Raw genomic sequence first — 25,212 nt, forward strand, 5'->3', positions numbered from 1 at the left:
TGAAATGATTGTGTTGTATTTGGAGCCATGCAAACAAACTGAATTGAAAACCAACAGTAATTTAGGCTGATTTAAACTGTTATCTCATTGAAATGTACTGACAGTGGCAATCCTATCGTCATTAATCATGAAATCAATCATTTGTTCCTCTGTAGAGATCAGCTCACAGGCTGCAAACTATTTCCGGTGCTTTGAGAGCTGAGTTCATTCGGACGTGTCGTGTGTCTCTGAAAACTAAACTTTTGACTGAAATGTTTAGATTAAAATGCATGACACACTGACACACTCATACTGTAAGGAAGAATCAGCTCAGACACCAGTTCACCCACTACTGTCAAAAGGTGATATTAAATGAATGACCATTCTCTGTTTGGTGCTACCAAACAAAACTGAAGTGAACTCTTGAAGACCTGGGTTTGATTCTGAGTGAGTGCTTGTCTCTCTCCATGGTTTTTCTCTTAGACTATGGTGACTCTACTAGTTTTCTTTTTACTGTTTCCTGTGTCTTACAGCACTATACACCACATTCACACCCACATCAACACCCGGCATGGATCAAACACACAAACGGACAGGATAAGGCAGGGCAAGATGGGGGATTAAACCAGAAACCTTTTAACAGGAAGACGAGGCACTCTGCCCGCTGAGCCACAGCTATAGCAGCTGGAGCTCATAATCTGTAGACATACTGTACCTGTGGAGGTTGACTCTAAATTCCTCTCATATAGTATACAGAACATGCAGGCAGTGCAAATAGAATCTGAATGGCTGTGAGCCCCTTTGAGCAAGACCTGCATTCAGTTGCCAGTCCACCCATAGTGAGCTCAGTTTTCCAGTGTTCAATCAGCAGGTCTTCAAAATAGACTTTGAAACGTTTAGTATTTTGTGACATGGTACTCAAACTTGGCAAGGTTTTACTACTTTAAAACAATAACAATAGTAATCGCATCAATTTACTAAAGACATACAAATGTTACAAGGTTGAATCTTCTCTAAAAAAACTCTCTCTCTCTTAAAAATACTAACTGCTGGCTTCTGTCAAACTACCATACATCTGTCTTTTGTGCTTTCAGAGACACAGTAAACCTGGATGTTTCACTGTGCCTTCACAGAGAGAACGGTCACACACTCACCTTCACACTCATGGGAAAATTGAAGTCTACAATTAATCCTAAATGCAAGTTTCGCAGGGATGGAAGGAAACTGAAGCATGCAAAGACAAGACAAGCAGAGAACATGCAAACTCCTCTTGAAAAGGCCCCTAAACCCAATTAGAGCCCAGAAAATTCTCACTGCAAACTCTAAACTTTTCAGAGCTAAAATATCAATTGCACGCTAATTAATTAATTGTTTTCCTCTTAGGTGAATTGGATAATACGTTCAAAATAGTCTAGATAAATGACATACCAATTTAGAAAAAGAAACAATGTCTATTTATAGTTCCACTCACAGTTAAACCCTCCAGCACACATAGCGAATTCCTGGACAAGAGTCCAGACCAAGGAGCAGCAAAGGCACGATGAATTGGCAGGCTGGAGTCATAACAGGCCAAAACACAAGGCTTAGCAGCTGCTGCAGTGAGAGCGCAGTACAGACAGGGACAGGTATACCTTCAAAGGAAAATAACAGACTTCAAAGTATGCACAAGATGAGCAGCGTTGAACTCGGCAGCTCCTGGATTCTGGATTTTCTCAGTAATAGACCACAAAAACAACAGGGTTAGAGACCACCACTCTCATCCTGAACACCGGTACTCCTCAGGGGTGTGTCCTCAGCCCCCTCCTCTACTCCTTGCTCACAATGACTGCTACTCACCCCAGCAACACCATCGTCAAGTTTGCTGATGACAGCAATCAATAATGACGACGAATCAGCGTACAGGGAGGAGGTCCAGCATCTGCAGCGCTGGTGTCACCACAACAACCTGAACCTCAACACCGGGAAAACCAAGATGATGATCAGGGACTACAGGAGATCAGAGCGACAGAAGCACTCCACCCTCTTGATGGAGAGGAGGCAGCGAGGGTGGAGAGCCACCAGGTACCCCAGGGTCCACATCTCTGTGGACCCACATGGTCCACCCACATGTCACACCAGGTGAGGAGGCCCAGCAGAGACTGGACTTCCTCAGGAGGCTGCGCCAGGCTCATCTCCCCCAAAACCTGCTCACGAGCTTTTAGTGCTCCACCATCGAGATGCTACTACCGACTGCTGTACAGCGTGGTTCAGGAAGAGGACAGAGGACGGGAAGGACCTGCAGAGGACAGCTCACCTCAGAGACATTTACACAGACAGACTTCGAAGGAAAACCAGGTGGTTCACCAGAGACCCCTCACATCTAGGACACTCTCTTTTCTGACCCCACTCCCCTCAGGTAGACGTTACAGGACACTTAGAGCCAAAACCAATAGACTCAAAAAAAAAAACTGTTACTCTCAAGCTGTCAAATGTCTTCTTCCTCCCCCCAAATGATAATTTCTCATGCAATATTCTCGATCAAGTGCAATATTTATTCTTAACAGCTGTAGTCCATATTTGCTCTTTTTGTTTACATTTTGATTGCATATATTTATTTATTTTGATTTCATAATTGTATCTTCCAGTATTGCTGATGCAGAGAGAGCCATAACCTACTGACTTCCGTCGTTTTCCTTCAAGTTTTGGGAAGCTGGCATGAAAGTTTGACCACACAACCCTGTAACGGCCAAAAAAACAGCAGAAGACACACAAACACACACGCGCGCGCACGCGCATTTATTATGTCAACACTGCGCTGTCTTTCTGCGGACAAGGTCATTTTGAAAGAGGAGGGAGGGTGAGAGAGTTCAGAGAACAGCGCCGTGTCGGGGTTTCACGACAGTCGGCCTCAGTTTGCGGCTGAGACGCGCGAGCACGCCTGAGCAAGGAAAACATGAGAGGTCAAAAGTTATGATCGCAATCTTCAGCAGAGACGGAACATAACACGGAGACATGGTAGGTGGGACACGCTTCTCATTAAGTTGGACGGAAGTCTGTAAAGAACCGAATGCTTAAAATCCCGCAGTGGGTGCGGAATGGTTGGTTCTGTCGAAGCTAAGCTAACGCTAGCTGCACTCCTGCTGATTTGACCCGAAATGACAAGACCAGACCGAGCAAACGTTAGAATCCCGTCTTTAGTGAAGCCGCTCCAACACACAAACGGAGCCACACAAACGGCCGGTCTGCAGGGCTCTGAAGGGGATGGAGCCATATGGCATTGCTGTCTGGGACTGAAACAGTTTGTTTACAGTGTGTGTGTGTGTGTGTGTGTGTGTGTGTGTGTGTGTGTGTGTGTGTGTGTGTGTGTGTGTGTGTGCAGGCCAGCTCCATGGTGGCAGTGGGACTGGCTCTGGCTGCAGCTGGATTTGCAGGTCAGTAAAAAAAAAAACATTTTAAAAATTAAAGAAGGAAAGGACTATACCTCTGCCATGTAAAGGAATTGTGTTTTGCTCATTTATCATCCATGAGCCTTGGATAAGTTTTTATTCTGAACACTGGTGAGTCAGTGAACCTTGATAGTTTTAAAATGTGTGAGTTTTACAATGTTTGGCAGTTTTGGAATGTTTTAGAAGTAAACTTGGCCCACAGTGTCATGACTGGTTGGGTTCTTTTGTAATTTCAGCACTGTTGACTGCAGGAGTTGGAACATTTTCTTCCTTTGTAACCACTTTGTAGTCCCTCAGTTAAATTAACTGTAATTTCCTGTTTCTCAGCAGCATAGATTATGAGGTTTTGAGACCTAAACTATCACAAAATTGCCCAATTTTTCTCTCATTGGTGAAATCATTGAAGGCCTATATTACATTGTGAAGGATGAGTTCATGGCGTTTATGTGCTTTTCATATCGCATCCTTTGTGTTAGCTGAATGAAAATATGTCATATTGCAATTTAAGCTTAAGAAATTGATTACTGAGCCCTTATTTTAAGTCATTTGCATTTGATTAAAATATTCACTTATATGTCATGTAATATACCTCTGAATTATTTGGAAATGTAAAACAGATTGTTGCTGGAGACATCTAAAAGGTATTGTATATTAGATGTCTATTTGAAAATGGCCATATTGTAACTTGTCTTATTTTTTTATGGCTAGAATTTCATATAATTTAACATGGTGTCAAAAGGGAAAAAACATATCAGTTATTTTAAGATGGACAAGCAATTCTTGTCTCATAATTCAGCCTTGCAGTCATTCACACATTGTAGACTTTAAGTTCACAGAAAGAAATTCAGATTATTTAGCATGTTCACCTGCCTGATGAAGCTGAAGTTGATGTTATAATATTGATGAAGCATTTTAACAGACTGACCCACTGAACTAAACCACGGCTAAACTAAGCTGTCTGCATAATTCTCTCTCCATCAGGCCGCTATGCCATGCAGGCCATGAAGCAGATGGAGCCTCAAGTAAAACAGGCTCTGCAGAGCTTCCCCAAGACTGTAAGTAGTCAGGTCGCTCGTTTAAAATCTGTTGCTGTAGCTTAAATTGTTCTTTCAGGAGGATTTTTACCTGGACTCTACTTGTTCTTATGTCTTTTACACCTCTTCTCAGGCTTTTGGAGGAGGCTACTACAGAGGAGGATTCGAACCAAAGATGACAAAGAGAGAAGCAGCTCTGGTTTTAGGTGTCAGGTACAAGGACATTTTTCAACCTGATTTTTTTTATTTCTTCTCTACATTCTGCACAGTTTCTCCTCAGACCAGCATTGAAGTTAATGTCTACCTTTGCCCTCATTGACATGGCTCTGTCTCGTGCTGTTTTTCTGTCTTTCAGTCCCACAGCCAACAAGAATAAGATCAGAGAAGCCCACAGAAAACTAATGATCCTAAACCACCCAGACAGAGGTCAGTCCAAAGTTTAGAGGAGAAAATGTAAAACATTTTATTGTGCATGCAGTCATTTGTCCAGTTAAGATGTGTCTCAGAGCAATTGAATAGGGCTTTGGTTGTATTTCTTGAAATATGTTTTTAACTGATGACATTTCCTGGATAAGCATCTGACACCTCACCATCTGACCTGATCCAGCTGCTTTCAGACTGTCTTTTGTTTGAGCATCAACAATAAAACCCAAAGATAAGACCCAGAATGAAGAGCAGCAGGAATTCTCTTTCTCTTATGTAAAGCTCAGAAGCAGGTATGTTTGTGATTTGAGCATTAAATCAGGTGGAGGGTGGGAAGCTTTATTACCCCGGACAGCATAAACGGGGAAGTGAGAAGAGACTGTTTAACTCCATCCTGGGAAGTGACGGGATGTGAGAGGAGGGAAGCACGCTGGCTCAGAGCTTCATCGTTTGACCATTCGTTCTTTGCTGAGATTTTTTTTTTAATCCATCGGTGGGAACATCAGTCGTCAATGTTTTGTGTGTCCTTGAAACACTGCACCGTTTGATGGTTAGAAGTATCTCTGATCTGCAGCAGCAGCAGCACACGTTCATCGTTTCAGCAGCCTCATATGAACATATGTGATTTGGTTTCCTGCCAGGAAGAAGATGTGATTTTTGGTTTTGAGAATGCTACAAAAGGATGACTATGCTGAGGGGAAACCTTCCATCCATTTTCTGCCGCTTGTCCTTTCACACCCTGGACAGGTCGCCAGTCTGTCACAGGGCTAACACAGATGGATATACCCATTCATGCGTAGGGGCAATTTAGGGTGAACAATTAACCTGGAATGCTTATTTTTGGACCGTGGGAGGAAGTCGGAGTAACCGGAGGGAACCCACGCACACACGGGGGGAGAAAATGCAAACTCCACACAGAAAGGCCCAGAGCCCGGCCAGTACTTGAACACAGGACATTCTTGCTGTGAGGCAAGAGTGCTAGTCACTGCACCACTGTGCGGCCCGAGAGGAAAACTTATTAAACAGAAAATCACAAGCAATGCAGAGCAGGTTGAAGGATAAAGTCAGTATTTATTTATCTTTTCAATTTTAAATGGGTAACGATCAGGCTTCCTCATAGGTTCAGTATGCTCAGTTTTTTCAAATCTGGTAAGTGTATATAGTGTATCCAGTGTGAGATTTCGTGACGTTGAACTGGGTGTTTGTGTGGCTCACAGGTGGATCTCCATACATAGCTGCAAAGATCAATGAAGCAAAGGATCTGATGGACGGCCTGTCTAAGAAGTAGATGTTCTTCATCTCACTCTGCTGTCTCTCACGCTGCTGCACTGACCGATTCCAGCGATCGCCTGACTTTTGTATCTCTTTGTTGTCAAATAAAATCACCGTATGAGCTCAGACTCCATCATTTATTCATTTTCATGTATTTCAGTTTGTGTCCTCTGATAGTGCTTTACACTATAGACTCACCTTTTTACTCTGAAAACTAGTTTTTTCTGCTGCATCATTTGTCATATTAGTGTGTTTTTGCTTTAGAAATGTCAGTCTGTCCATTTTAAATAGTTTCAGGCAACCCTGAAGCTGCAGTGGGGCTGGAGCTCAAACATGTACATTTAGACAGGGATGATTTTAGAGTCACGGAATGCTCTGAGTAGAGCCAGTTCTTCATATACTCACAGCTTGAATATTTTTATCATCTAAAATAGTGTGAAGTTTTATAATCAGTGATGCACAGAAACAACCCTGACTGTTTATTTCATGTAAAAACTTTCATATTTCAGCTCAGAACATCAGCAGCATGTCTAGGCATGAAAAGAGGGTCATGAAGATCAAAAGATTGAAGTTAATCTTATTTCATGTGGCCTTTTTAAAAGACAGAAAAACAAAGTTTGAGGGAGATGAAGAGAAGCTTTGGCAGATTCATTCCTCTTCGCCTCCACTGTGGGGCAGAAAACCTCTGGTTCAACATCTCTCTTTAGTTGTTATTGACTACAAACTTAAATGTGTTGGTGTTTGGGGGCACTGATAACATTGGTTGTCATTTATCTGCAGGCTCTTGTAGCACCTGCTTGGTGCAGCATGTTGCTGTGTGAACACTCAAAATTGAGAAATGTGATTATTTCCCAACTGGCACTGCCCGGGTTCCCAGCCAGACGAAAACAACGCCGGTAACTTCGGTTTAAAGTATGAACCCTAAAATAGATCATGGTGCATAAAATGAAGCGTTGCATTCTCAAATATGAAGAAAGAAAGCAGTTACTGAGAGAATATAATTTTAAAATGAGTTAAACTTCTTTTAATGAAATAAAAATATGATAAAATCAGCTCCTCTTCAGTATAAGACTTATCTCTTCCCAGTTCTGGGAGCTGAAGCCTCGATTCTACGTAAAACAAAACATTGAGATCAAAGTTTAGTCTGTCGGATCAAGACAGAACTGTTAATTTGTGGTGAATGTGTGAGACATCCTCGAACGGTTTTTCTCAGAGGAACCGCAATAGGAAAGTCTTATTTTCCTCGACACGGGGCTAACCTGTTGGTCATTTCATGCGGTGGTGTGAGCGTTCCCACACGGTGAAAGCCACTGGCTGGAGAAGAAGCTGTTAATAATTCAGCAGGCCGCGCTGCACCACATGGTGATGACCTTTGGCTCCTTCAGGTGGTGGAGTAAGTCATCTTCCATTCCCATCTCACCCCATCTCTACAAAAATAAAAACCTGAGACAAACTAAACCCCAAAATGTTCCCAGTAGTGTGTGACACACTTTGTATGGAAACTCTTATTGGTGTGTGTCGTCCATGCAGACCTTTTCCTTTCCAAGCTGCTTTAAAATGTTATTTATTTTTGCATTATATGAAACCATATAAGCATTTTGCATTCACTCGGGAAAATTTAATCATTTGTTTTTCCTAATTTCATATTTTACTTAAACAAGCAGATTTCCAATGCAGATCATGTCTGTTTTTGTGTTCGTGTGGGAGCGATATCCTCGGAAAGCAGATTTTCTGCAGAGCTTTTGGACAAATGAGGTGTCAGTGAGGCCAGGCAGTGAGTCTGAGATCTACACGAAAGATCCGAGTTTATTTAAGAACTACCTGCATACAAAACATATTGCACATCAACCAACCAGACAATCCTTAAAAAAACAAACAAACAAAAAAAACTGTATACTGTAGTTGACCCAACAATAACACTTGGGATGCCACAACTTTCAGTAGTCCAAATTACCTCCAACGAAGCCTCCAGATAACGCATGCCTTAGTGTCAAGAAAAAAAGAGGAGTGTGTTTTTTTTGTTTTTGTGTGTGTTTTTTAAAATACTGTACATCTTTTCTCTTTAAATAAATAAACCAAATAAATCTCCTTCCTTAGTGGAACAGTCGTGACCAGTTTCCAGCCAGCCAGTGTGGAAGAACCATGAAAATGACATCTGGGCCTGGTTTTCCAGAAACATCCCCACACCAGGGCAGCCTGGTCGTCCCAGGAGATTTGTGACAGTGAGAAGCTTTAAAAAAAAAAAACAAAAAAAACAAAAAAAAAAAACTGAAACATGCTTTGAGTTTTGCTGTTGTTGATTTTAAATACTTTTTTTTTTTGTTATGAGAGAGGAAAAAAAAAAGAAAGCTCAACGACTTGTGATGTTTCCAGAAAACCCAGCACTGATGGCTACATCTCAGTCAGCACGTGACAGTAACAGGCCAGTATCCAGACTTCATTACAGTCCACTTTTTGAAGGACAAAAAGGTTACGACTCAGTGCAAAGAAAACAACTCTTCTATTGTTTCTTCTCCAGACACGCTGTAATAACAGTTCTCGTATGACTTAAGTGGTTGCATATTTAAAAACAGGAAGCAGCTAATGTCAAACTCTTTGAGCAGATATGGACACCGACAATGAAAAGTATGCGAAACCCTTTGCTAGCATGAATCGAGCATAGACAGTGTAAAACGTTTGTACTCAAACTTAAGAGTCACACAATTATAAGGTACCTTTAGTGACAGTGAGATTAAACAATCAGGGTGCTGGTGAAAAATTGTAAGGGAACTTCAAAACAATCTCAAATCGATAAAAAAAAAAAAAAAAGCTTTGACCAAGCTGCAGAGCCACAGTGCTATTCCCAGAACAATCCGCTAACGTGAATCAGCAATATCTAAAACAAGGCTTCTAAAAACATGTCAGACATTGATCAATCTACCGTGAGAGAACTTAAGAGCACAGTGGCCAGTGTTCCTGTGAGTGGGCGCACAGTCCGCACGTTATGGCTAAAGCCACGCTGGACGCTCACCATTCACAAAGGGTTCACATACCTTTCCTTGTCACTGTATATGAAGGATTAAGTCTTCCCCAAAACAACATATAAAACAGACACACGTGATTTTCAAAATATGTCCCCTGAAATCCACTGAGGGTGGTGAAGTGTGAGATTAAACCTGCCCTCAGAGACACTTCACCTGGAACTGCGGGTCACTCGTGAACACATACAGGCTGTAAAAACAATTTCAGAGGGAGTGCAGAGCCAGGCAACGACATGTTGAATCTACTTTCAAGGCACGACAGCTGATCACATGTATGTCAGACATACTTGGGTTTCCAGACGAACCTATCTGCACAGTGGTACTGCTCATGCAGAACAATGTTAAAAAACTACCTCAGATGCATAAAAGATCCTGAAGAAAGGTTGTGGAAGCATCTGGCAAAAGGCATACTGATGTTTTGTGGTTGTTGTTCTCAAACCCTGCAGTGATATTTCTTTACTGATCAAAAGGGAGTGCTGCACTCATACCACAGTACTGGTGTGAGCGGGTTCCCTGTCTGCGTTTCTAAAACACTGAACTCCGTCCAGCCTCTCCCTGAGCTCTCAGGACTGAAAAGTACAACTCAGGTACACTTCTGTGAGTCTGTGTTTGACTATCTTTGGCAAGCTCAAACAGGATGAACTCTTTAAAATAACATTAAAATTACATTAAATTAAAAATCCCCAAAAAGTATTGAAATCAATAGCTGGACAGAGCGTGTGTTGGGGGGGGGGGGGGGGGGGGGGGGGGGGTTTGAGTGCAGAACTGTGAAATTTTGCACAGAGGAAGAGGTTTATAATATCTCTTGAGTAAACATAGAACAGTGCTTGTTTAAATGTTACGGTTCACTTCGGAGGCTGCTCCAGGGACGCCGAGATGTTCGAACATTCAGGATTCGACAAGAGATCAGAGATCGGAGAGCCCATTGACGACCGGCTGGGGGGCGGAGTCCGCCTGGTACGACACTTTGGCGGGTGTCTCCGTGGAAGACCGACGAGGTTTCGTAGCGCCGTCGCCTTCGCCGTCCACGGTGCCGGCACTGGAGCCATTGGTGGTTGCCGGTGCAGACTGTGGGCTGTGCTCGGCGATGGCATCTACCTGACCCTGAAACAGGGAGGGAGGGAGGGGGGGCATCAAGAAGAGTACACTCAGCATGTCTGCAAGTAATAAACATTAAATAAACTTAAAAATAAACATGACATGGGATGACAAGAAATGGCTGTAGCGTTTCTAATTTTGTCTTTATATTAAAAAGTCACTCATGAAGCCGTAAGACAGACAAGAACTCCGCTTTTCTTTCATCAGTTCTGGTGCATTTCTTTCCTTCCTTATGTAACAAGCAAAGACACTGACCATCTGTAATCACTTTGCTTAATCAATGCAATCCCTTCCTTCCATAATGGATATTTACATGTGAGCTATGCCGTCTGTAAAGATGCAAATACATTAAATTAATTTAATGCTTCTGAACTACTTGAGAAGCACTGCTCTGTGTGTTGCTGTGCATGTTGGGAAAATGATGCTTGCTGTGGCTTCAGCTTACAAAAGCAGCTTTTGCTTGTAATTGAGCAGAATGTTGTACATATTGTAAAAGACCTCAGCATTTGTGTAATCTGCGTTGTGCTCATCTGCAACGGTGAACATTTCTGCAACAACAACAAGCAATTTTTGAACAGCGGTGTCATGTTCAATACAGGGAATGCAATTATTAATAATACAAAGTTTTGCTTTTAAAGGTGCTTCCTCATAAGAAAAAAATAGTTTAAATATTTTAGAAGAAATTCTAAATAAACATGTCCACATACACCTCTTCACAGTTTTTTGTGCAGTTCCATGTTTGTACTATTGTTTGTTAAGAGCACAAAACAACTTTCAATCCCTGAAAAGCAATGCTGCGTGTGAAGCGAGCTGCACTTCTGGGATTACTGTGACGGTATTTCTTTCAGCTAAATACTCAAGACTGTTTGAGCTTCGCTTTGCTAGGACACCCACGATTCATCATCTATTCAGACTCCAATTGGACAATAATGACTTATTTACAAGCTGAGACCTCATTTTCTTCTACAACAGAAGCATTCAGGCAGAGCAAGCTCACTGGAGAAAATGTGAACAAAAGACACAAACAAGTGTTTCATAAAATAATTAAGAGCACTTACAGCCTCCACCTCACTCACTCTAACCGCGGCCTGTCAGCAATATTCACTAAAAGGTACTGACCAAATCCTTGGTTTTCTTGGTGTCCTTGGCGGTGAGCTGTCGACTCTGAGATTCAGCCCTGGATATGTAATCGGCCACAGTCACTGCACAGACAAGACGACAGAGACGGGGAATATCAGAAGAAAGAAGAAACGCGCCAACAGAGGCTTTATCTGTGCGCTGCAACGCTGAGCGAATCCCGGGGTCTCAGTGCAAATGTCACATTTTCTCTCCATTGGTAAAACCACAGGACTTGCACATGGAGAGTATTTTCACCATCAGCTGAAAAAAAAAAAATGCATGAAGGTTTGTCAATTGTCAGAAGGACTCAATGGGATTACAAAGCAGATGTGCTTCAACCATGTTTAAAACCACGAAAAAACCTGAACTGCGCAACACAAATAAGTCATGTTGACCTTTTTAGTGGATAAAACATTGTTACAAGACATGAAGGCAGTTAAATTTAGTGATGTTTGTTAGAAAACGGCAGTTTTTATGATTAAACATTCCATTTAACTGTCCACCAGCCACATTTTCAGTTTAAAAGCCAAAAAAAGGGAAAGCGACATTCTGGGATTCAAGTAGATTTTTAGACTTTTGTTAAGTTCAAACAGGTCTGAGGCCACGTGCACAGCGTCAGAGCACAGCCATCGAGGGGAACGACGGAGGGGGCGGTGCTGCAAACCCCACGGTTACCTGGCTGCCTCTCTTCAGGCAGGCGAAGGCGGCGGCGTCTGCTACGATTACGACGCTGAGGTTTAGCCTCCGAGTCATCTGAGGACGTCAAAGAAAGGCAACCAGCGCCCAAGTTTAGACCACAGATCTGAGCTTTAACTCGGCGCTCCACTGGCTGCACAAACTCAGCAGTTTTTCTCTTTAATTTTGTATTTTGTAAGAATAGTTAAAATTTGAAAGTATGGATACCGATACTTTTTTTCTGTTTCACGTGTCAATATCATTTTGATTGTTTTCTTTTACTGTTCTCCTGTCACTTGTTTACTTCCTTAATGTTCCTGCAAAAAAACAAACTGATCTGACTGACTGAGCCATCATACCTATTCCATTTTCACTCATAGAAGCATTGTCAGACTCGCTCATCCCGTCCATCATGGTGGAGTCCTCATCGGTCCGGCGTCGTCGGGACCTCCGGCGGCGGTTTGCAGGCATGTTGGACTCACTGGCGTCTGTATCTGCTGTCTGGTCGGTCTCGGTGTTTGTCTCCAAGGCTCCGTAGGCATGAATATTGTCGTGGTCCCGAGGGGCTGATGCAGGATCACAATTGCATTCACCGGGTCATGCTTGAATGTACATTTAAAAAGAAGAAGCACAGCCTGCAGGAGAAAGCAGTGCCTTTTAATTCTGAATTTTACCAGAGCTGTTACTGTAGCCTCCTTTTCCTCCTCTTCCTCTTCCTCCGAGCCCTCCTCGCCCTCTGCTCGCTCCTGGTCTCCTGCGAGCATCTCTTTGTGGCCGCACCCCTCTCTCTCTTTCTCTGCAAGGCCAGAAAACACAAGCTAGGCTGTAGAGATAAAGCAGCTCTCCGATAAGAAACAAATAAATAGATCTTTACATGACAACTAAATACAGAGCAGGAGGACGGCTCACCTGTCCTGGTCTTCTCCGGCCAGGGACCAGTCACTCAGCTCATCCCTGCGCTCCGACTCTGTCTCGGAGGCGTTGGACTGCTCCGAGTTGGTGCCTGAATTCAAGCAGACACAAAAGAGGACACAAAAACAGCGAGACAAAAGGCAGAAGTGAGAGGAGAAACAGAAAAAAAACAGCTTCACAGATTAATAATGCTCTTCTTGTTGTAACTCCTAAAATATCTGTTGATTTCCTGCACATCTGCCTCTGCACACGACAGTAGGTCTGCAACAAATACAAGGAGCGCACCGTATCCAGTGCTGTAGCTGTGGCCTCTGCGTCCACGGCCGCGGCCGTTGTAGGAGCGGCTGGCGTGTAAGGAGGACGAGGAGGCGTTGGCACTGCTGTCCTGGTTGTACCCTCCTCCTCCCCCTCCTCCTCCTCTCTCCCCTCTCTCCCTGTCGGAGGGGCGATGGCCCTGGGTGATCTGCCGCAACTGCTCATCGATCTGCATCCGCTCCAGACGAAGCTGCTCGACCTCCTGGAGGGAAGAAGAAGACCCCATGAGGGGAACAGTGCCGATGAGGAGAAATACAAATACCAAGGCTTTTTGTGTGTGCGTGTGTGAGTGGGCGTTGGTGAGTTATGTCACCGGATTTACGAGCATAACTGTACATCTAGATCACAACTCGTTTGCCATATCCTGCTTATTGTCAAGCTCGTAAACCTGCTTGAATAAATTTCCAATCAGCCTCAGCGGCTCCTACAGCTGCAGGGCCTCTGCATGAAACCATGCCATGACACACACTCACACACTGAACACCTCTAGTTTTAGAAGACAATGCATTGAAGTAGGAAAGTTATACTTCTGAGTGTGAAAAGTGTGTCTCAACAACGTCACAGTGGAAAAGTGGAACATTTCAGGAGGCAGAGGAGGAAACTGGATGTCAGTGAATATGGCTGCATTTATTCCTTCAAATGAGTAATGACTCCATTGTTCTAGTTTAATAGCTACAAAACAAGCCAGCAGTATTTCCATACGGTCATTATTTTAAACTAATTGTCTCAGTCACTATTTCCAAAACAGATAAAGTTTGAAATTTAAAGAAGAAAAGAAAAGAAAACAAAAGAAAAGCTTTGTGTTTGTTAATTATTGTAACTTTAAGGTAAACTGAAAAATGCTCCAACGACAGCATGGGCTGCAGGCGACAGGATTATCAGCTTTATTTGAGAATAACTGTGTGAGTATGACAGCAGTCTGCCTCCACATTACAAAGTAATAATAAAAAACAAAAAATTATTCTTTAGACCACGTCAAGTCAATGATACTAATTTGACAGGCAGAATTCCCAAAAGGCAACTTTGTGAGTTCGCAGCTGCATGAACACACTGCAACACCTCAGCGCTGTCTTAACGGGCCGTGTACTGTTTACAAGCGGTGAGTCGTAATACTGTAAATGAACGATTCAAAGAGCAAAGTAGCACAGACCAGCATGCATCAGAACGACAGCACTGAATTCAGCTTGCTTACACACACACACACACACACACACACACACACACACACACACACACACACACACACACACACACACACACACACACACACACACACACACACACACACACACACACACACACACACACACACACACACACACACACACACACACACACACACACACACACACACACACACACACACACACACACACACGGTCTTACATTGAGGTAAGAGAGGTGGTACTCCAACAACACTTGAACATTGCCAATGCTCTCCTTAGTGCCGACAAAGGTGAAGGGGACCATTCCCTGCGTCAACAAAACACAAAAAACACAACACAAACTTGAGTATTGAACAGTGTGATGCGACACTGTGAACACATTTAGCAGACGTCATCAGGTTTAACACAGCGGTGGCGCTCAGCTTTAGTAAACATCTCACAGCAGCAAGCTTACTTCTTGTCTGGGCTGCTTGTTGTCGTTGTCTCCCTCTATCCGCACCCTCACCACACCAGACTTGTCCACAATCTCCTGGATGACTTTCCCATTCTTACCGATCACTTTGCCTGGAGACACACAGAACAGAAACATGAGGATGACATGAATGAGAACAAATTACAGTCACATAAATAAAAAAAAAAATCCTGCTGTTTTACTGTATTAAGAAGATTAAGAAAACATATATTTAAAGAACAGACGTTAAAAACTGTTTTCATCAAGACTTAACATGAAACAAAGATACTTTAATATAAATGGTTGGAAATCATCACAAACCTTTTTGCTTCGACCACAATTTCTTAGACTGCGTAAAGCTAATAAATTAAACCTCTACTTTCTGGTCTACAGACTGACAGCATGTGCAAATAAGTACATATTACGATGAATATGGGTTAATAAGGAATCATGTAGTCACTCAAAATGTAAGTATCACCTTATTCGGGGGGGGGGGGGGTTATTTTGCCCCGAACAGGTATTGCAGAGAAGATTACCTGACTGTTTTAAAGTTTATAGTTTAAAGCTATCAAAACGTGATACCGACTACTAACTCTGCACGTTTTACAGCATGGTTTGCACATACCGACAAGGTTTCTCGGCACCTGAACAGAATCCTCCACAAACTCCAAGTAGTTCCTGGCGATCTTCACGGCCTCGGCTGTCTAAAGGACGACACAGGGTCACTTTATCATCAACTCATTCAGCCAAATTCAAAGTTGTCATCTGCAAGCTCTGTAAGAAACAGCCACAGTAACATTATGAATGAAGTCAATAAAGCAACACATTAAAAACAATTTAACCAAAAGTGACGGAGAGCCGGTTTCAGTGAGCTCAAATTCTTCTACTTACTTTCACGATGACTTAATTCAGTCATTATTTGTTCTCATTTCTCACTGAGCGGTTCGATTGTGACAGGGTGAAAAGGCTATATCTGGCTTTCCAAAGCACAGCAGGCAACCGGGGGGTGTTTTATGTTTGGACCTATATTTTAAAAATGATTATTCCGTCATCATCACCACAACAGAAATATCTTTAGAGAAACTGAATAACTGATTAACTGGTTTATCATTGCAGCATAATCTCTTTGTGAGGGCAAAAGTCCACACAAAAAACACTGGTGACACTTTTGATAAAGGTTGTTTTCTTTTGCAAGCTGTTGCATCCAGTGTTTGTGGTCTATTGTTTTTTTTATTGTTTTCAAAGTTTAAACTTCAAAATAAAAGAAGTGTTGGAAAAGCAGAAACAGACCATTACAATCTGATATCTTCACTGAACACACGTCATCCTACCTCTCCATAGATCCTGAAGGTGCCAGTCTCCTCATCCAGCTCGATGGCAGTGACGCCTGAAACCTTCCGTGCTTGCTGGATGTTGCTGCCGTGGCTGCCGATGGCCAGGCCCATCAGGTCCGGCCTCACCGTGAACTCCTCCTGGAAGGACGACACCAGCTGCCTGGAGTTCTACGATACACACAGGTCTGAGGTCAGTAACAATCACGTTCATCATATTTTCTTTTCAATTCAAGCTATACTAAAAACTAATTTCTAGTTAAAGATGAAAACCAAAAGTAGCACTATGCGCAAATGCTGATCATTTAAAAATCTGCACATGTGCTTCTTTCCTTTCAGTTTGACAGCAGTTCAGCCAGGATCCAATCACACAGCAGTTCAAACTAACAGGGTTCAACCGGTACAGGGAGGGGGGAGGGTGTGTTTTCATTTCACACTCTGTCTTTTGTCTGTTTATCTACTTGTTGGTTGTTTTCTTTGCTTATTTAAGTTAATGACAATGTGAAAAGAAAAAAAATATATAAAAAATAATCAAAGGATGCAAAGAGATGAACTGGAAAGCAGGTAAGACTTCATAAGCTTTTTTTTTTTTTTAAACAGGTTGAGTTTTCATTTTCTTTAAATTCGTGGATATTTTTATAGGAAAAAAACAGAAACAAATAACATTACTGATGACATGGCTGGTTTCCGTGAAATATAACTAATAAATTTACCTAAAATACAATTTCATTACCTGCATTTAAACCATTAAAGTGACATCAATAATTCATTATGCTTGAAGTGCAACAGAGATTTTTATGAATGAAGATTTCTTAGCTTTTCATGGAAGCTATTCATTTTCACTGGTGTGACAATGAAGATACTGACAGCCCTTTACCTGGTGATTATGACCGACTAACCAGCTGTTCTTTTCACCATTTTATAATAATTAAAATCACTGCATTAACGCCGTGGTGAGGAACTGACCTCCAGGTGCTTTGTGGCCTCCTGGTTGCGGGACATGAGCAGCAGCTTGGTTCTGAGGCTGCGCAGGTGCATGTCGCTTAGCAGGGACACACGCTTCACTGTCGTCTCATTGGTGGACTTCACACACACAAGGACAGGGAACACAGGGAAGAAAGAATAAAACCATGCACAGGTGCTTCTCATTTGTTGATAATAGACAAACCAATCGGACAAGAAAACAATGCGGACATGTCATGCAGCAGCTTGTGCAGCTTGGTAAATATCTAAACGGCAAAGGAATAGAATAATGCAAATTACCACAATCAGGAGCTGACAGGTCTCGGGGCAGTATGTGATACGGCAGGCTCCCACAGCTTTCTTGAAGTCCTTATGGGCATTCTCATTCTGGCACCTACAATATGAAACAACTGCATTACAGTCCAATAGCTAATATCGTTGAGGGTCTACAACATAAAACAATTCACTGGATGCAGGGTGGAAAATGTGAGGTCAAAGAAGAAGGGGTAGTTGAGGGTTGAATATTAAGAAAGATAAAATATGTGGAGCTGCACACTCTGCTGAAATCCACAGCAAATGTCACAAAAGCATGAGTTACAGACATGTAATATAACTCATTTGAAGCTCCCTGTCAAGAAAGGTCACTTATTATTGGTGAACCAGCTGATGGCAATGGCAATAATAACTAATTTGCTAATGAAGCAAAATCTTTGCTAATGAAGCAAAACAGAGTTTGAAGTAAACGGTGCAGAATAACGATGAGATTCAAGTCTTAATACACGAGCATGACATTTATTTTCTGTATTTGGCAGAAATGGAGAAATCTAGAAAAAGGGGATGAAAAACCATCCAGATCATATAAATGGTGTTTTGGGTGGTGTTTGATGACATGAACGTGCAGGTGAAATTGAACCCCTTAAGACTGAAGAAGAAACCTTGATACACTCCAACACGCTGAAAAATGGAAGTAAGCCTGTGTCTAAGCTTGACGCTTATTTTATTCTGAAAGGTTTCACATCACAAGCCATATCAAAAGAAGAAATGGGGCCACTGCACCGAGAGTTTGGGTTTTATTTAGGGGTGTGAGTGAAGCTCCTCTGCCTGGGGACATTAAAAGTGTAGGTCACTGAAAATGAGCACGGCACAGTGACTGAAATAACAGATGCCATGAAGAAGTCAACTAAAAACCCCCAACAGACTGAGCTAGACAAAGGAGTTGTGTGTCAGTAAAATTAGACACTGGAAATGCATGACATTGTGAGGTAAAATTCAAGTGGGTGCAGAGGTAGTTTAACTCCAGGTGTTTTACATACGCCTCCTGTAGATCCTGAGGAACTGGGACAGAGCACTTGTAGAAGGAGTTCTTGGTGATGGCCTTGCTGGTGTTGACTGGACGCAGACGCTCAAAGGTCACTATCTCATTGTAGGTGGCGTCGCATGCTGCGTACTCGATCACATAGAACTGGAAATACACATTAAAAAAAAATGCAGTGTGTGGAATGAGACCTACAGCTGCCTGATAATCACTTTTCATTGAGATTATTTCACTTAACGTGCTACATTTCAATTTCATTTATTTGAAATAACACTGCTGAACAGTAACAAAACTGTTATACTCTTGGTAACCGTACAACAAATCAACTACAAATGGAAAAACACTCACATCTCCCTTCATCATGCGGACTTTCGCTAACCACCAGCCACAAGGCTCCTGGTCGTTGGCTCTGGACAGGATCTGCCGGGAGAGCAGATGAAGGCAGACAAAGAAGACTGATGATGAAGGAACTCCTTCAGGCACTTGGAAATGAAAGCAGGAGATGGTATCTGCTCCTTGCTCACCTCCACCTCCTCGCCCTCTCCGATGTCTTTCTTGGCATCAGCAGGCGGTGGCATCCTGACATCGCCAAAGGGCACCTGGCGTTCTGGCTGCCAACTTCAAAATAAGAGTCAAGTTATTACCTTTCTAATAGTAATTATAAAATGTTTTTTTTTTGCTTTGAACTACATAAGCAGCTGTAGAGTAGAGTCAACAACTCACTTGTTCTCAAAGGCAATGGTGAGAGAGTCATCGTGGATATCTTTGACAAAGCCCTGCAGGACAAACAGCATAAAGTCATAGGAGTGAATACAACATGCACCTAGTTAAGGACATGAAATTACAGAGTCCAGATGTGACACTTTATTTTGCGAATGCACGCACAAGTTCACATGCACAACAAGAAATTCCAAGATTAACTGTAGCGCGCCAGCAGAGGCTGCCAATGGAGAGCACAGTGAGTGATATATATATATATATATATATATATATATATATATATATATATATATATATATATATATATATATGTACACATATATATGTATGTATGTATGTATATATGTATTAAAGCTAGGACTGGCGATCTTGGAAAACTAGCATGTAGCACGAATGTAGCATCTCCCCAAGGCTCCGCCCAGCTCCCACCCCATTGGAGGAGCTCCGTTGGGAGCGGAGACGCGGAGACGTTCACAGCGCGCGGCGCTTCCGCGCCCAGTGCGTTCCTGGCGTAACCTGTCCTCAGCGCTTCGTTTTTTCGTTTTTCCTTATTTGCACTACGCCAAGTTATGGCGCACTCACCGGTAAGTAAACCCCCAAAGATTCTTCTCCGCCATTCTGCAACGACGCTCCGTCCTTGTACGCGCACTGAACCAGCGTCAGTGCACGCCACTGACATGTACGCGCAGGGGGCAGGTCGAACGGCGAAGAGATTTGATTGGTTTAAAAAAAGGTGTCCCGTCAAGACGATTGGTTGTTGTTTTTCCCGTTTTACTCCTGCTGTAGATAGCGGATATTTTCCAAACTACTTTAAGAACACGCCATGAATTGCTTCCCATCGGGTCATAAAGATCATTTTAACCAGTATTTAAAAAAATGGATCTCATTCAAATCGCCAACCCTAGCTTTAAAAGAACAACACATTTTCAAATATTTCTCAAAATTAAAAAAAAAAAAAGGGATATGTAGAAAAAAATCAATTTGAAAGTGTCGACAAGTCCAACAACTTGGAACTCAATATCCAGTCTCACTATCACAGTGTGACATACATAAATAAGACTTGGAGTTGATTTAACTCATGGGTCACAAATTTATACAAATATATGTATATAGCTAGCGTGCCATGTCGATGTGTTTACGTGGTTGTTTTCTGTCAATCTGACCGAACTCATTAAAATTTGCCATCTGGGAGAGACTCCACAGAGACTCACCACTCCTCCACATTGGAGTTCAGTCTGCTGGAGTTCAGTGGCTCAACTGAGAGGCTGTATCTCTGGTTTGGTCAGAAAGTAGCCTGAGGTTCCCTCAGAGGAGGTGTCGAAGAGTTTCTATGATGTACCGCTGACAACCTTGGGTGAAAAGAATCCTTAACAAATGGTCTATTGAAAGTTCTACTTGGACTACAGGAGCCATACAGACAGCCGGCCAGCCTGCATGACCAAATCACTCTGAGACACAGACACAGAAGAATAAAACTTAATACACCTCCCAAGTCGGAGGAGTCAGAGCAGGCGCTGGGAAGTTCAGAGGAAAACAACCTTGGAAGACAATGCAGTCATTATTGAGATCCACAACTATGCAGAAACTGGACATCTTATTAGAAGATTTCCCAGGCCTTCCCAGACCAGCAATGAGTCTTGTGATTTATTAAAAAACAATCATGAAGCTAACTGTTAGTACAAAAGGAACATTCAGTCATATGATTTAACTATTACCAGAAAGAACACAAAAACACTATATTTCATTTTACCATAACACTGGGATGCCCCTGTTTCTGTACTTTTCACACTGCCACCGAATCCTCATATGGACTGAAGGTGAACAAGGTAGATGAAAGATCCCATTGTTGCTTTTCAATGAACAGTGAATCAAATAACGGATCAATGTGCTGTTTCGTATTCACCAAGAATATCACCAAATTCAGTCAGCGGACACATCCCACAATGTATTTTTCCCTCCAGATTTTTGACAAAAAGACAGAAAGAAGTGTTTTACTCAATTTTGATGTTTAATCTGACTGCTTAAGACCTCTCAAGACACTGGCTACATTTTTAATAAATTAAATCTTGATGACTGTAAACAACTATAACAAACAGTTTATGATTAAGGAGTAAAAAGTGAGTGATTTGTTACTAATATCCTTCATATATTGATTACAAAGCATTGTTAATTTATTCAGGGAAACGTTTTGAAAATATTTTCATAAAGCATCCACAATGGAAAACAAACAAACAAACATGTTGAGACAGTTTACCGTTTGGCTATAAGGGACATCAAAAGATCTCTCATGGCTTTTCTGTTGCTGTTCCCAACTTTCGCTTCCTCAAGCGCCCTAACTTGTAAGATAGGTGTTTGCCAGCACAGCCTTCAGTGACAACACCCATAAACAATAAAAATAATCTAACTAGCAATGCCTTTATCAGAATTTCCGGAACCAGAGCATTATCGAATTTTTGGTATCTACTGATCGCTATCTGGCACATACTTTTTCGATGAAGTTGCAAAATGGATTTACCGTGTACAAAATAACAAACTTTTACTTTGTTTATTCCTAACTATTCATCAGTTCCTAAATGGCTCTTTCACATGTTCTGCTTTATGAGACCTGTGAAACTGGCACAAATGAATCTAGTAATGCTCACAAACACGGTGGAGATTTTGGAGCTGCTGACATCGGTATTGAAAATAAGAGTGGTCACTTCTTGCTTTAATATTCTTTGTTGTCACGCTCTCTGTCACACAGTTTCTGTAAGGTGGTGTAAATATGATGCTGCAACAGCAGGATATACCGCAGATCCAAAAGCATCATGTTCTCATTGTTACAGACGAGACATTTTCTGCCTTTTATGTTGTTTAAACAGATTACACACCCTCTTTATGAGCTATTTACTGAACATGGCATACATGGCTCAATAAGGTAACCCATCCGATGCTACCAATCCAATCAGGATATCCATAAGTAAAACATAAACGGAAAATAGCCAACAGGACAAAGCCTCCCTTTAGCATGCCATGCAACCATACAGATACAAAAAGCTCCTTTCAATTAACTTATCCTTTAAATCTTGGCTGAAGAATCCTTGTATGTTGGCACTGTATTTTTTTATTTAATGTTGCTAAAGCCAGACTTCCACTCTGAGCTTCAACTAATAATATACCTGAAAATTTTCAATCTTGTTTTTATGAAGTAGCATCCACTCAGAAGTGGCCAGAGGTCAACTTAAAGTAAGATGGCTATTTATTACTACTATAAGCAACAAAAATAATAATACTTCGAAACAGAAATAACACACAAATTTATACACAACATAGGCACACAGAAACTTTTGCACATGAGCGACATGCAGGCTTCACACATGGATGTAATCTCTAGCACGCACTTGGTACACTTTCAGTTTGCATGTTTTTCTTGCGTCCGATAAGAAATGTGAGCCGTGTCTTCTGGCCCAATCTTATTTCAAACAGGAACTGCATCAGATTGGACTAAGTATAAAAGAATTTTGCCAAATTACCAGTGCCAAAAAAATGTTTTTAGTCATGTATTGTTTTGGTGCAATTATTCCCTGCTTCTGATAGCAAAACCCAAGAGTCAGAAATTGAATATGAAACAGCATGAATATTGGCTGTTGTGTCTTTAAATTCTATGCAAAGGAATTTGTATTTAGATTATTCTTGTCTTCATTCTTGTGCAAATATATACACATTCATGTAAGTACACACATTGTGATAAAATATTTGATACGTATATATGTACACAAGTATTGTATAAAAATCTTGGAAACATGCACAGATCAACAGAAAAACATCCCCAAAGTGGCACTGGCTTCAAAGAAGTCAAAGAGACACAAAACAACTCAACAGAAAACAACCCAATCACACCAAAATGTTAGTGACCAAAAACAAGAAGTAACTGACTAGTGAGATTAAAGCTACAAAACACAGAAACAAATAGACAATAAAAGTGTCAACAAACATCAAAAAGGTTGCAAAATTGCAAAATTGCCACGTGACACACAAGGTGAGGAAAGTATTAATAAGGTAACATTGATGTCTTTCTAGGGTGGTGGGGGCAGTTTTCATGCACTGCCCAATGCCCTGTTGTCTCCTAATTTGCCTATGGATGCACTCAGGGCAGAAACACAGCAGTAACTTGAGAAACCAGGAAGCAAACCGAAAGAGAAATGCTGTTATGACACAATGAAACGTTTGAAATACAAGGCATCGGTGTTAACGCCAAAAAACGATGCCGTTAAAATAGAGGAATTGATAAACACAGGAAGGATGGTGAAAAAAGACTGTCTGGTGTTACTTTGGGCAGCAGGTCTAGAAATAGCTTGTAAGTCTGTGGTATCAGTGACCCTCTCTGACATGCCAGCTGGTCAGGATTGACAAGGAACAGCTGGCACACACAAACACACACACTGTGTGAGTGTGTGTGAGAGAGAGAGAGGGAGAGAGCGAGAGAAATAGCTCTAGCATGATGAAGTATCAAATAATAGACAAGCGACAGTCAGACGTCGAGCAGGGAATGCTCGAAATCAGTACTACAGTCAACTATAGTGGCTCCACGACAACACACACTCCATTAATAAAAACAATAACATGTGTGGCGGAATCATATCCGGGCTCTGATCGCTCTAACACAACTTAAATCAGCTGACAGAAGAGACGCAAACCGCTGAACATGAAACTTTCTTTAACGCATCAATCGACGTCAACAGTTAGCACTCGGCTAACTTATAGCTCTGACAAGCTACAGCCGGGGTGAAGCAGCGTCGGTAGAGGTTTTCACAGCTCATACATCCCAGCTGCCTCACACCAGGCCGGGTTTCTCTCAGTGTGGGGCTGAAGAAAGGTCGTCCAAACACCGTCAGTGGGAGAAAGACTGGGAAGCGACGCTAGCTTAGCCTGCTAACAGAGGCTAGCGCTGCTAGTGCAGGCTCCGGAGACAAACACCAAAGTGCGCTCAGAGAAAGCCGGGACATGTTCTCATCGGCTCAAAGACTTGGTAAAATCCACACTGTGTCGATAAAAACTCCCGTGTCCGGTGAGGTGTCGATGAGCAGGGTTTTTACCTTGTAATAAGCTCCGTTGGAGCCACGGACCTCCACCGCCAGTTCTTCCATATTGGACACGCAAAGGATGTTGGGACGACAGGTGGTCCCTGAAGCATCGGGGCTGAACTTTGTAGAGGTGGAAGACCCTCTCTGAGGCAACTTTAAAGATATACCCCTAGCTGAGGCAACTTTAAAGATATACATACCTCTAGCTGAGGCAACTTTAAAGATATACATCTATCACTTTTTCTTATCTAATTCCTTCAAAGTCAGTGCGCAATAGGGTGACTTTATCTTTATTTTCCAAGAAAATTAATAAACAGAGGCCCTGCTTCAAGATATTTAAATCAGAATTTATTGAAAAAAAATCTGCATAATTCTACTCTATTCAAAGTATGCCTCGTGTTATGCTAAACATAACCTCTGCTCCATGATCGACTCTGCAAAAATGCCACTTTCTGTGACACTGTGACAGCACCGCACTGCTACCCCATGTGGACTTTGCAGGTGGTGGGCTCCTGTTGCCCTCACACATGGCTTGTGCGTGTCCCTGCTGATAGATAAGATGATTGGATGTACATTATTTACATCAAATTGTCATTTATATAGAACAATATTTGGAAATATTACTCTTGACACTGGCAAGCAGCGTTGCCATTTCTGTTTGCATGTTTTCACTTGGTTTGTATGGATTCCCTCCAGATGCTTAGTTTTCCTTTTCACAAAGGTCTCACATATTTGATGTATTTTTCACTGTAAATAGGTCAGAGGGCTCATTGTGGTTATTGACACTGGACACTATAGACAGAAAATAATGTTTGTTTCTTTCTTATTTCACTTGTGTGCCCTGAAAAAGACATTGAATATCTATTCGTGCAACATGATTATGTTGACTTTAAGTAAAGTTGTAGTTAAGTGGTTAACACTCTTGCCTCAG

The 25,212-nt window shown here is 42.0% G+C and overlaps 2 protein-coding genes across 6 annotated transcripts; one reads left to right on the forward strand and one right to left on the reverse strand.

Moving 5' to 3' along the window:
• The first annotated feature begins 2,823 nt into the window (after positions 1 to 2,823).
• On the forward strand, positions 2,824 to 6,259 carry dnajc19 (DnaJ (Hsp40) homolog, subfamily C, member 19). Its single transcript, XM_030083315.1, has 6 exons — positions 2,824 to 2,973; positions 3,338 to 3,389; positions 4,386 to 4,459; positions 4,572 to 4,651; positions 4,794 to 4,864; positions 6,079 to 6,259. Exons 1-6 carry the CDS (start codon positions 2,971 to 2,973, stop codon positions 6,147 to 6,149), a joined length of 351 nt encoding a protein of 116 aa, XP_029939175.1. The 5' UTR covers positions 2,824 to 2,970; the 3' UTR covers positions 6,150 to 6,259.
• Positions 6,260 to 7,908: 1,649 nt separating this feature from the next.
• fxr1 (FMR1 autosomal homolog 1) lies at positions 7,909 to 24,385 on the reverse strand. Of its 5 annotated transcripts, none has more exons than XM_030083371.1 (18): positions 24,294 to 24,385; positions 19,222 to 19,274; positions 19,023 to 19,116; positions 18,847 to 18,918; positions 18,497 to 18,645; positions 17,484 to 17,577; positions 17,187 to 17,303; positions 16,221 to 16,391; positions 15,515 to 15,593; positions 14,893 to 15,002; positions 14,659 to 14,745; positions 13,243 to 13,474; positions 12,955 to 13,048; positions 12,720 to 12,841; positions 12,405 to 12,611; positions 12,046 to 12,123; positions 11,371 to 11,453; positions 7,909 to 10,257 (listed from the first exon to the last, which is right to left on the reverse strand). In XM_030083371.1, exons 1-18 carry the CDS (start codon positions 24,342 to 24,344, stop codon positions 10,060 to 10,062), a joined length of 2,091 nt encoding a protein of 696 aa, XP_029939231.1. In that variant the 5' UTR covers positions 24,345 to 24,385; the 3' UTR covers positions 7,909 to 10,059. The 5 variants fall into 5 exon arrangements, with proteins under 5 accessions (XP_029939231.1, XP_029939230.1, XP_029939229.1 ...); XM_030083370.1 differs by having other exon boundaries at positions 14,659 to 14,751; XM_030083369.1 differs by having other exon boundaries at positions 14,659 to 14,754.
• Between the last annotated feature and the right edge of the window lie 827 nt (positions 24,386 to 25,212).

This window comes from Salarias fasciatus, chromosome 23 (genome assembly GCF_902148845.1).
Source record: "Salarias fasciatus chromosome 23, fSalaFa1.1, whole genome shotgun sequence".
Classification (NCBI taxonomy): domain Eukaryota; kingdom Metazoa; phylum Chordata; class Actinopteri; order Blenniiformes; family Blenniidae; genus Salarias; species Salarias fasciatus.

What these genes read in the sequence shown, in the direction of transcription:
- dnajc19 (XM_030083315.1), top strand. An exon ending in GCTCTGGTTTTAGGTGTCAG is followed by an intron (nt 4,652 to 4,793) that starts GTACAAGGACAT and finishes TCTGTCTTTCAG; the next exon opens with TCCCACAGCCAACAAGAATA. An exon ending in CCTAAACCACCCAGACAGAG is followed by an intron (nt 4,865 to 6,078) that starts GTCAGTCCAAAG and finishes TGTGGCTCACAG; the next exon opens with GTGGATCTCCATACATAGCT.
- fxr1 (XM_030083369.1), bottom strand. Translation starts at nt 24,344, where the DNA reads ATGGAAGAACTGGCGGTGGAGGTCCGTGGCTCCAACGGAGCTTATTAC. An exon ending in GAGAGGGCGAGGAGGTGGAG is followed by an intron (nt 18,919 to 19,022) that starts GTGAGCAAGGAG and finishes CTCTCCCGGCAG; the next exon opens with ATCCTGTCCAGAGCCAACGA. An exon ending in ACCACCTCTCTTACCTCAAT is followed by an intron (nt 13,475 to 14,658) that starts GTAAGACCGTGT and finishes TCTTCCCTCCAG; the next exon opens with GAGGTCGAGCAGCTTCGTCT.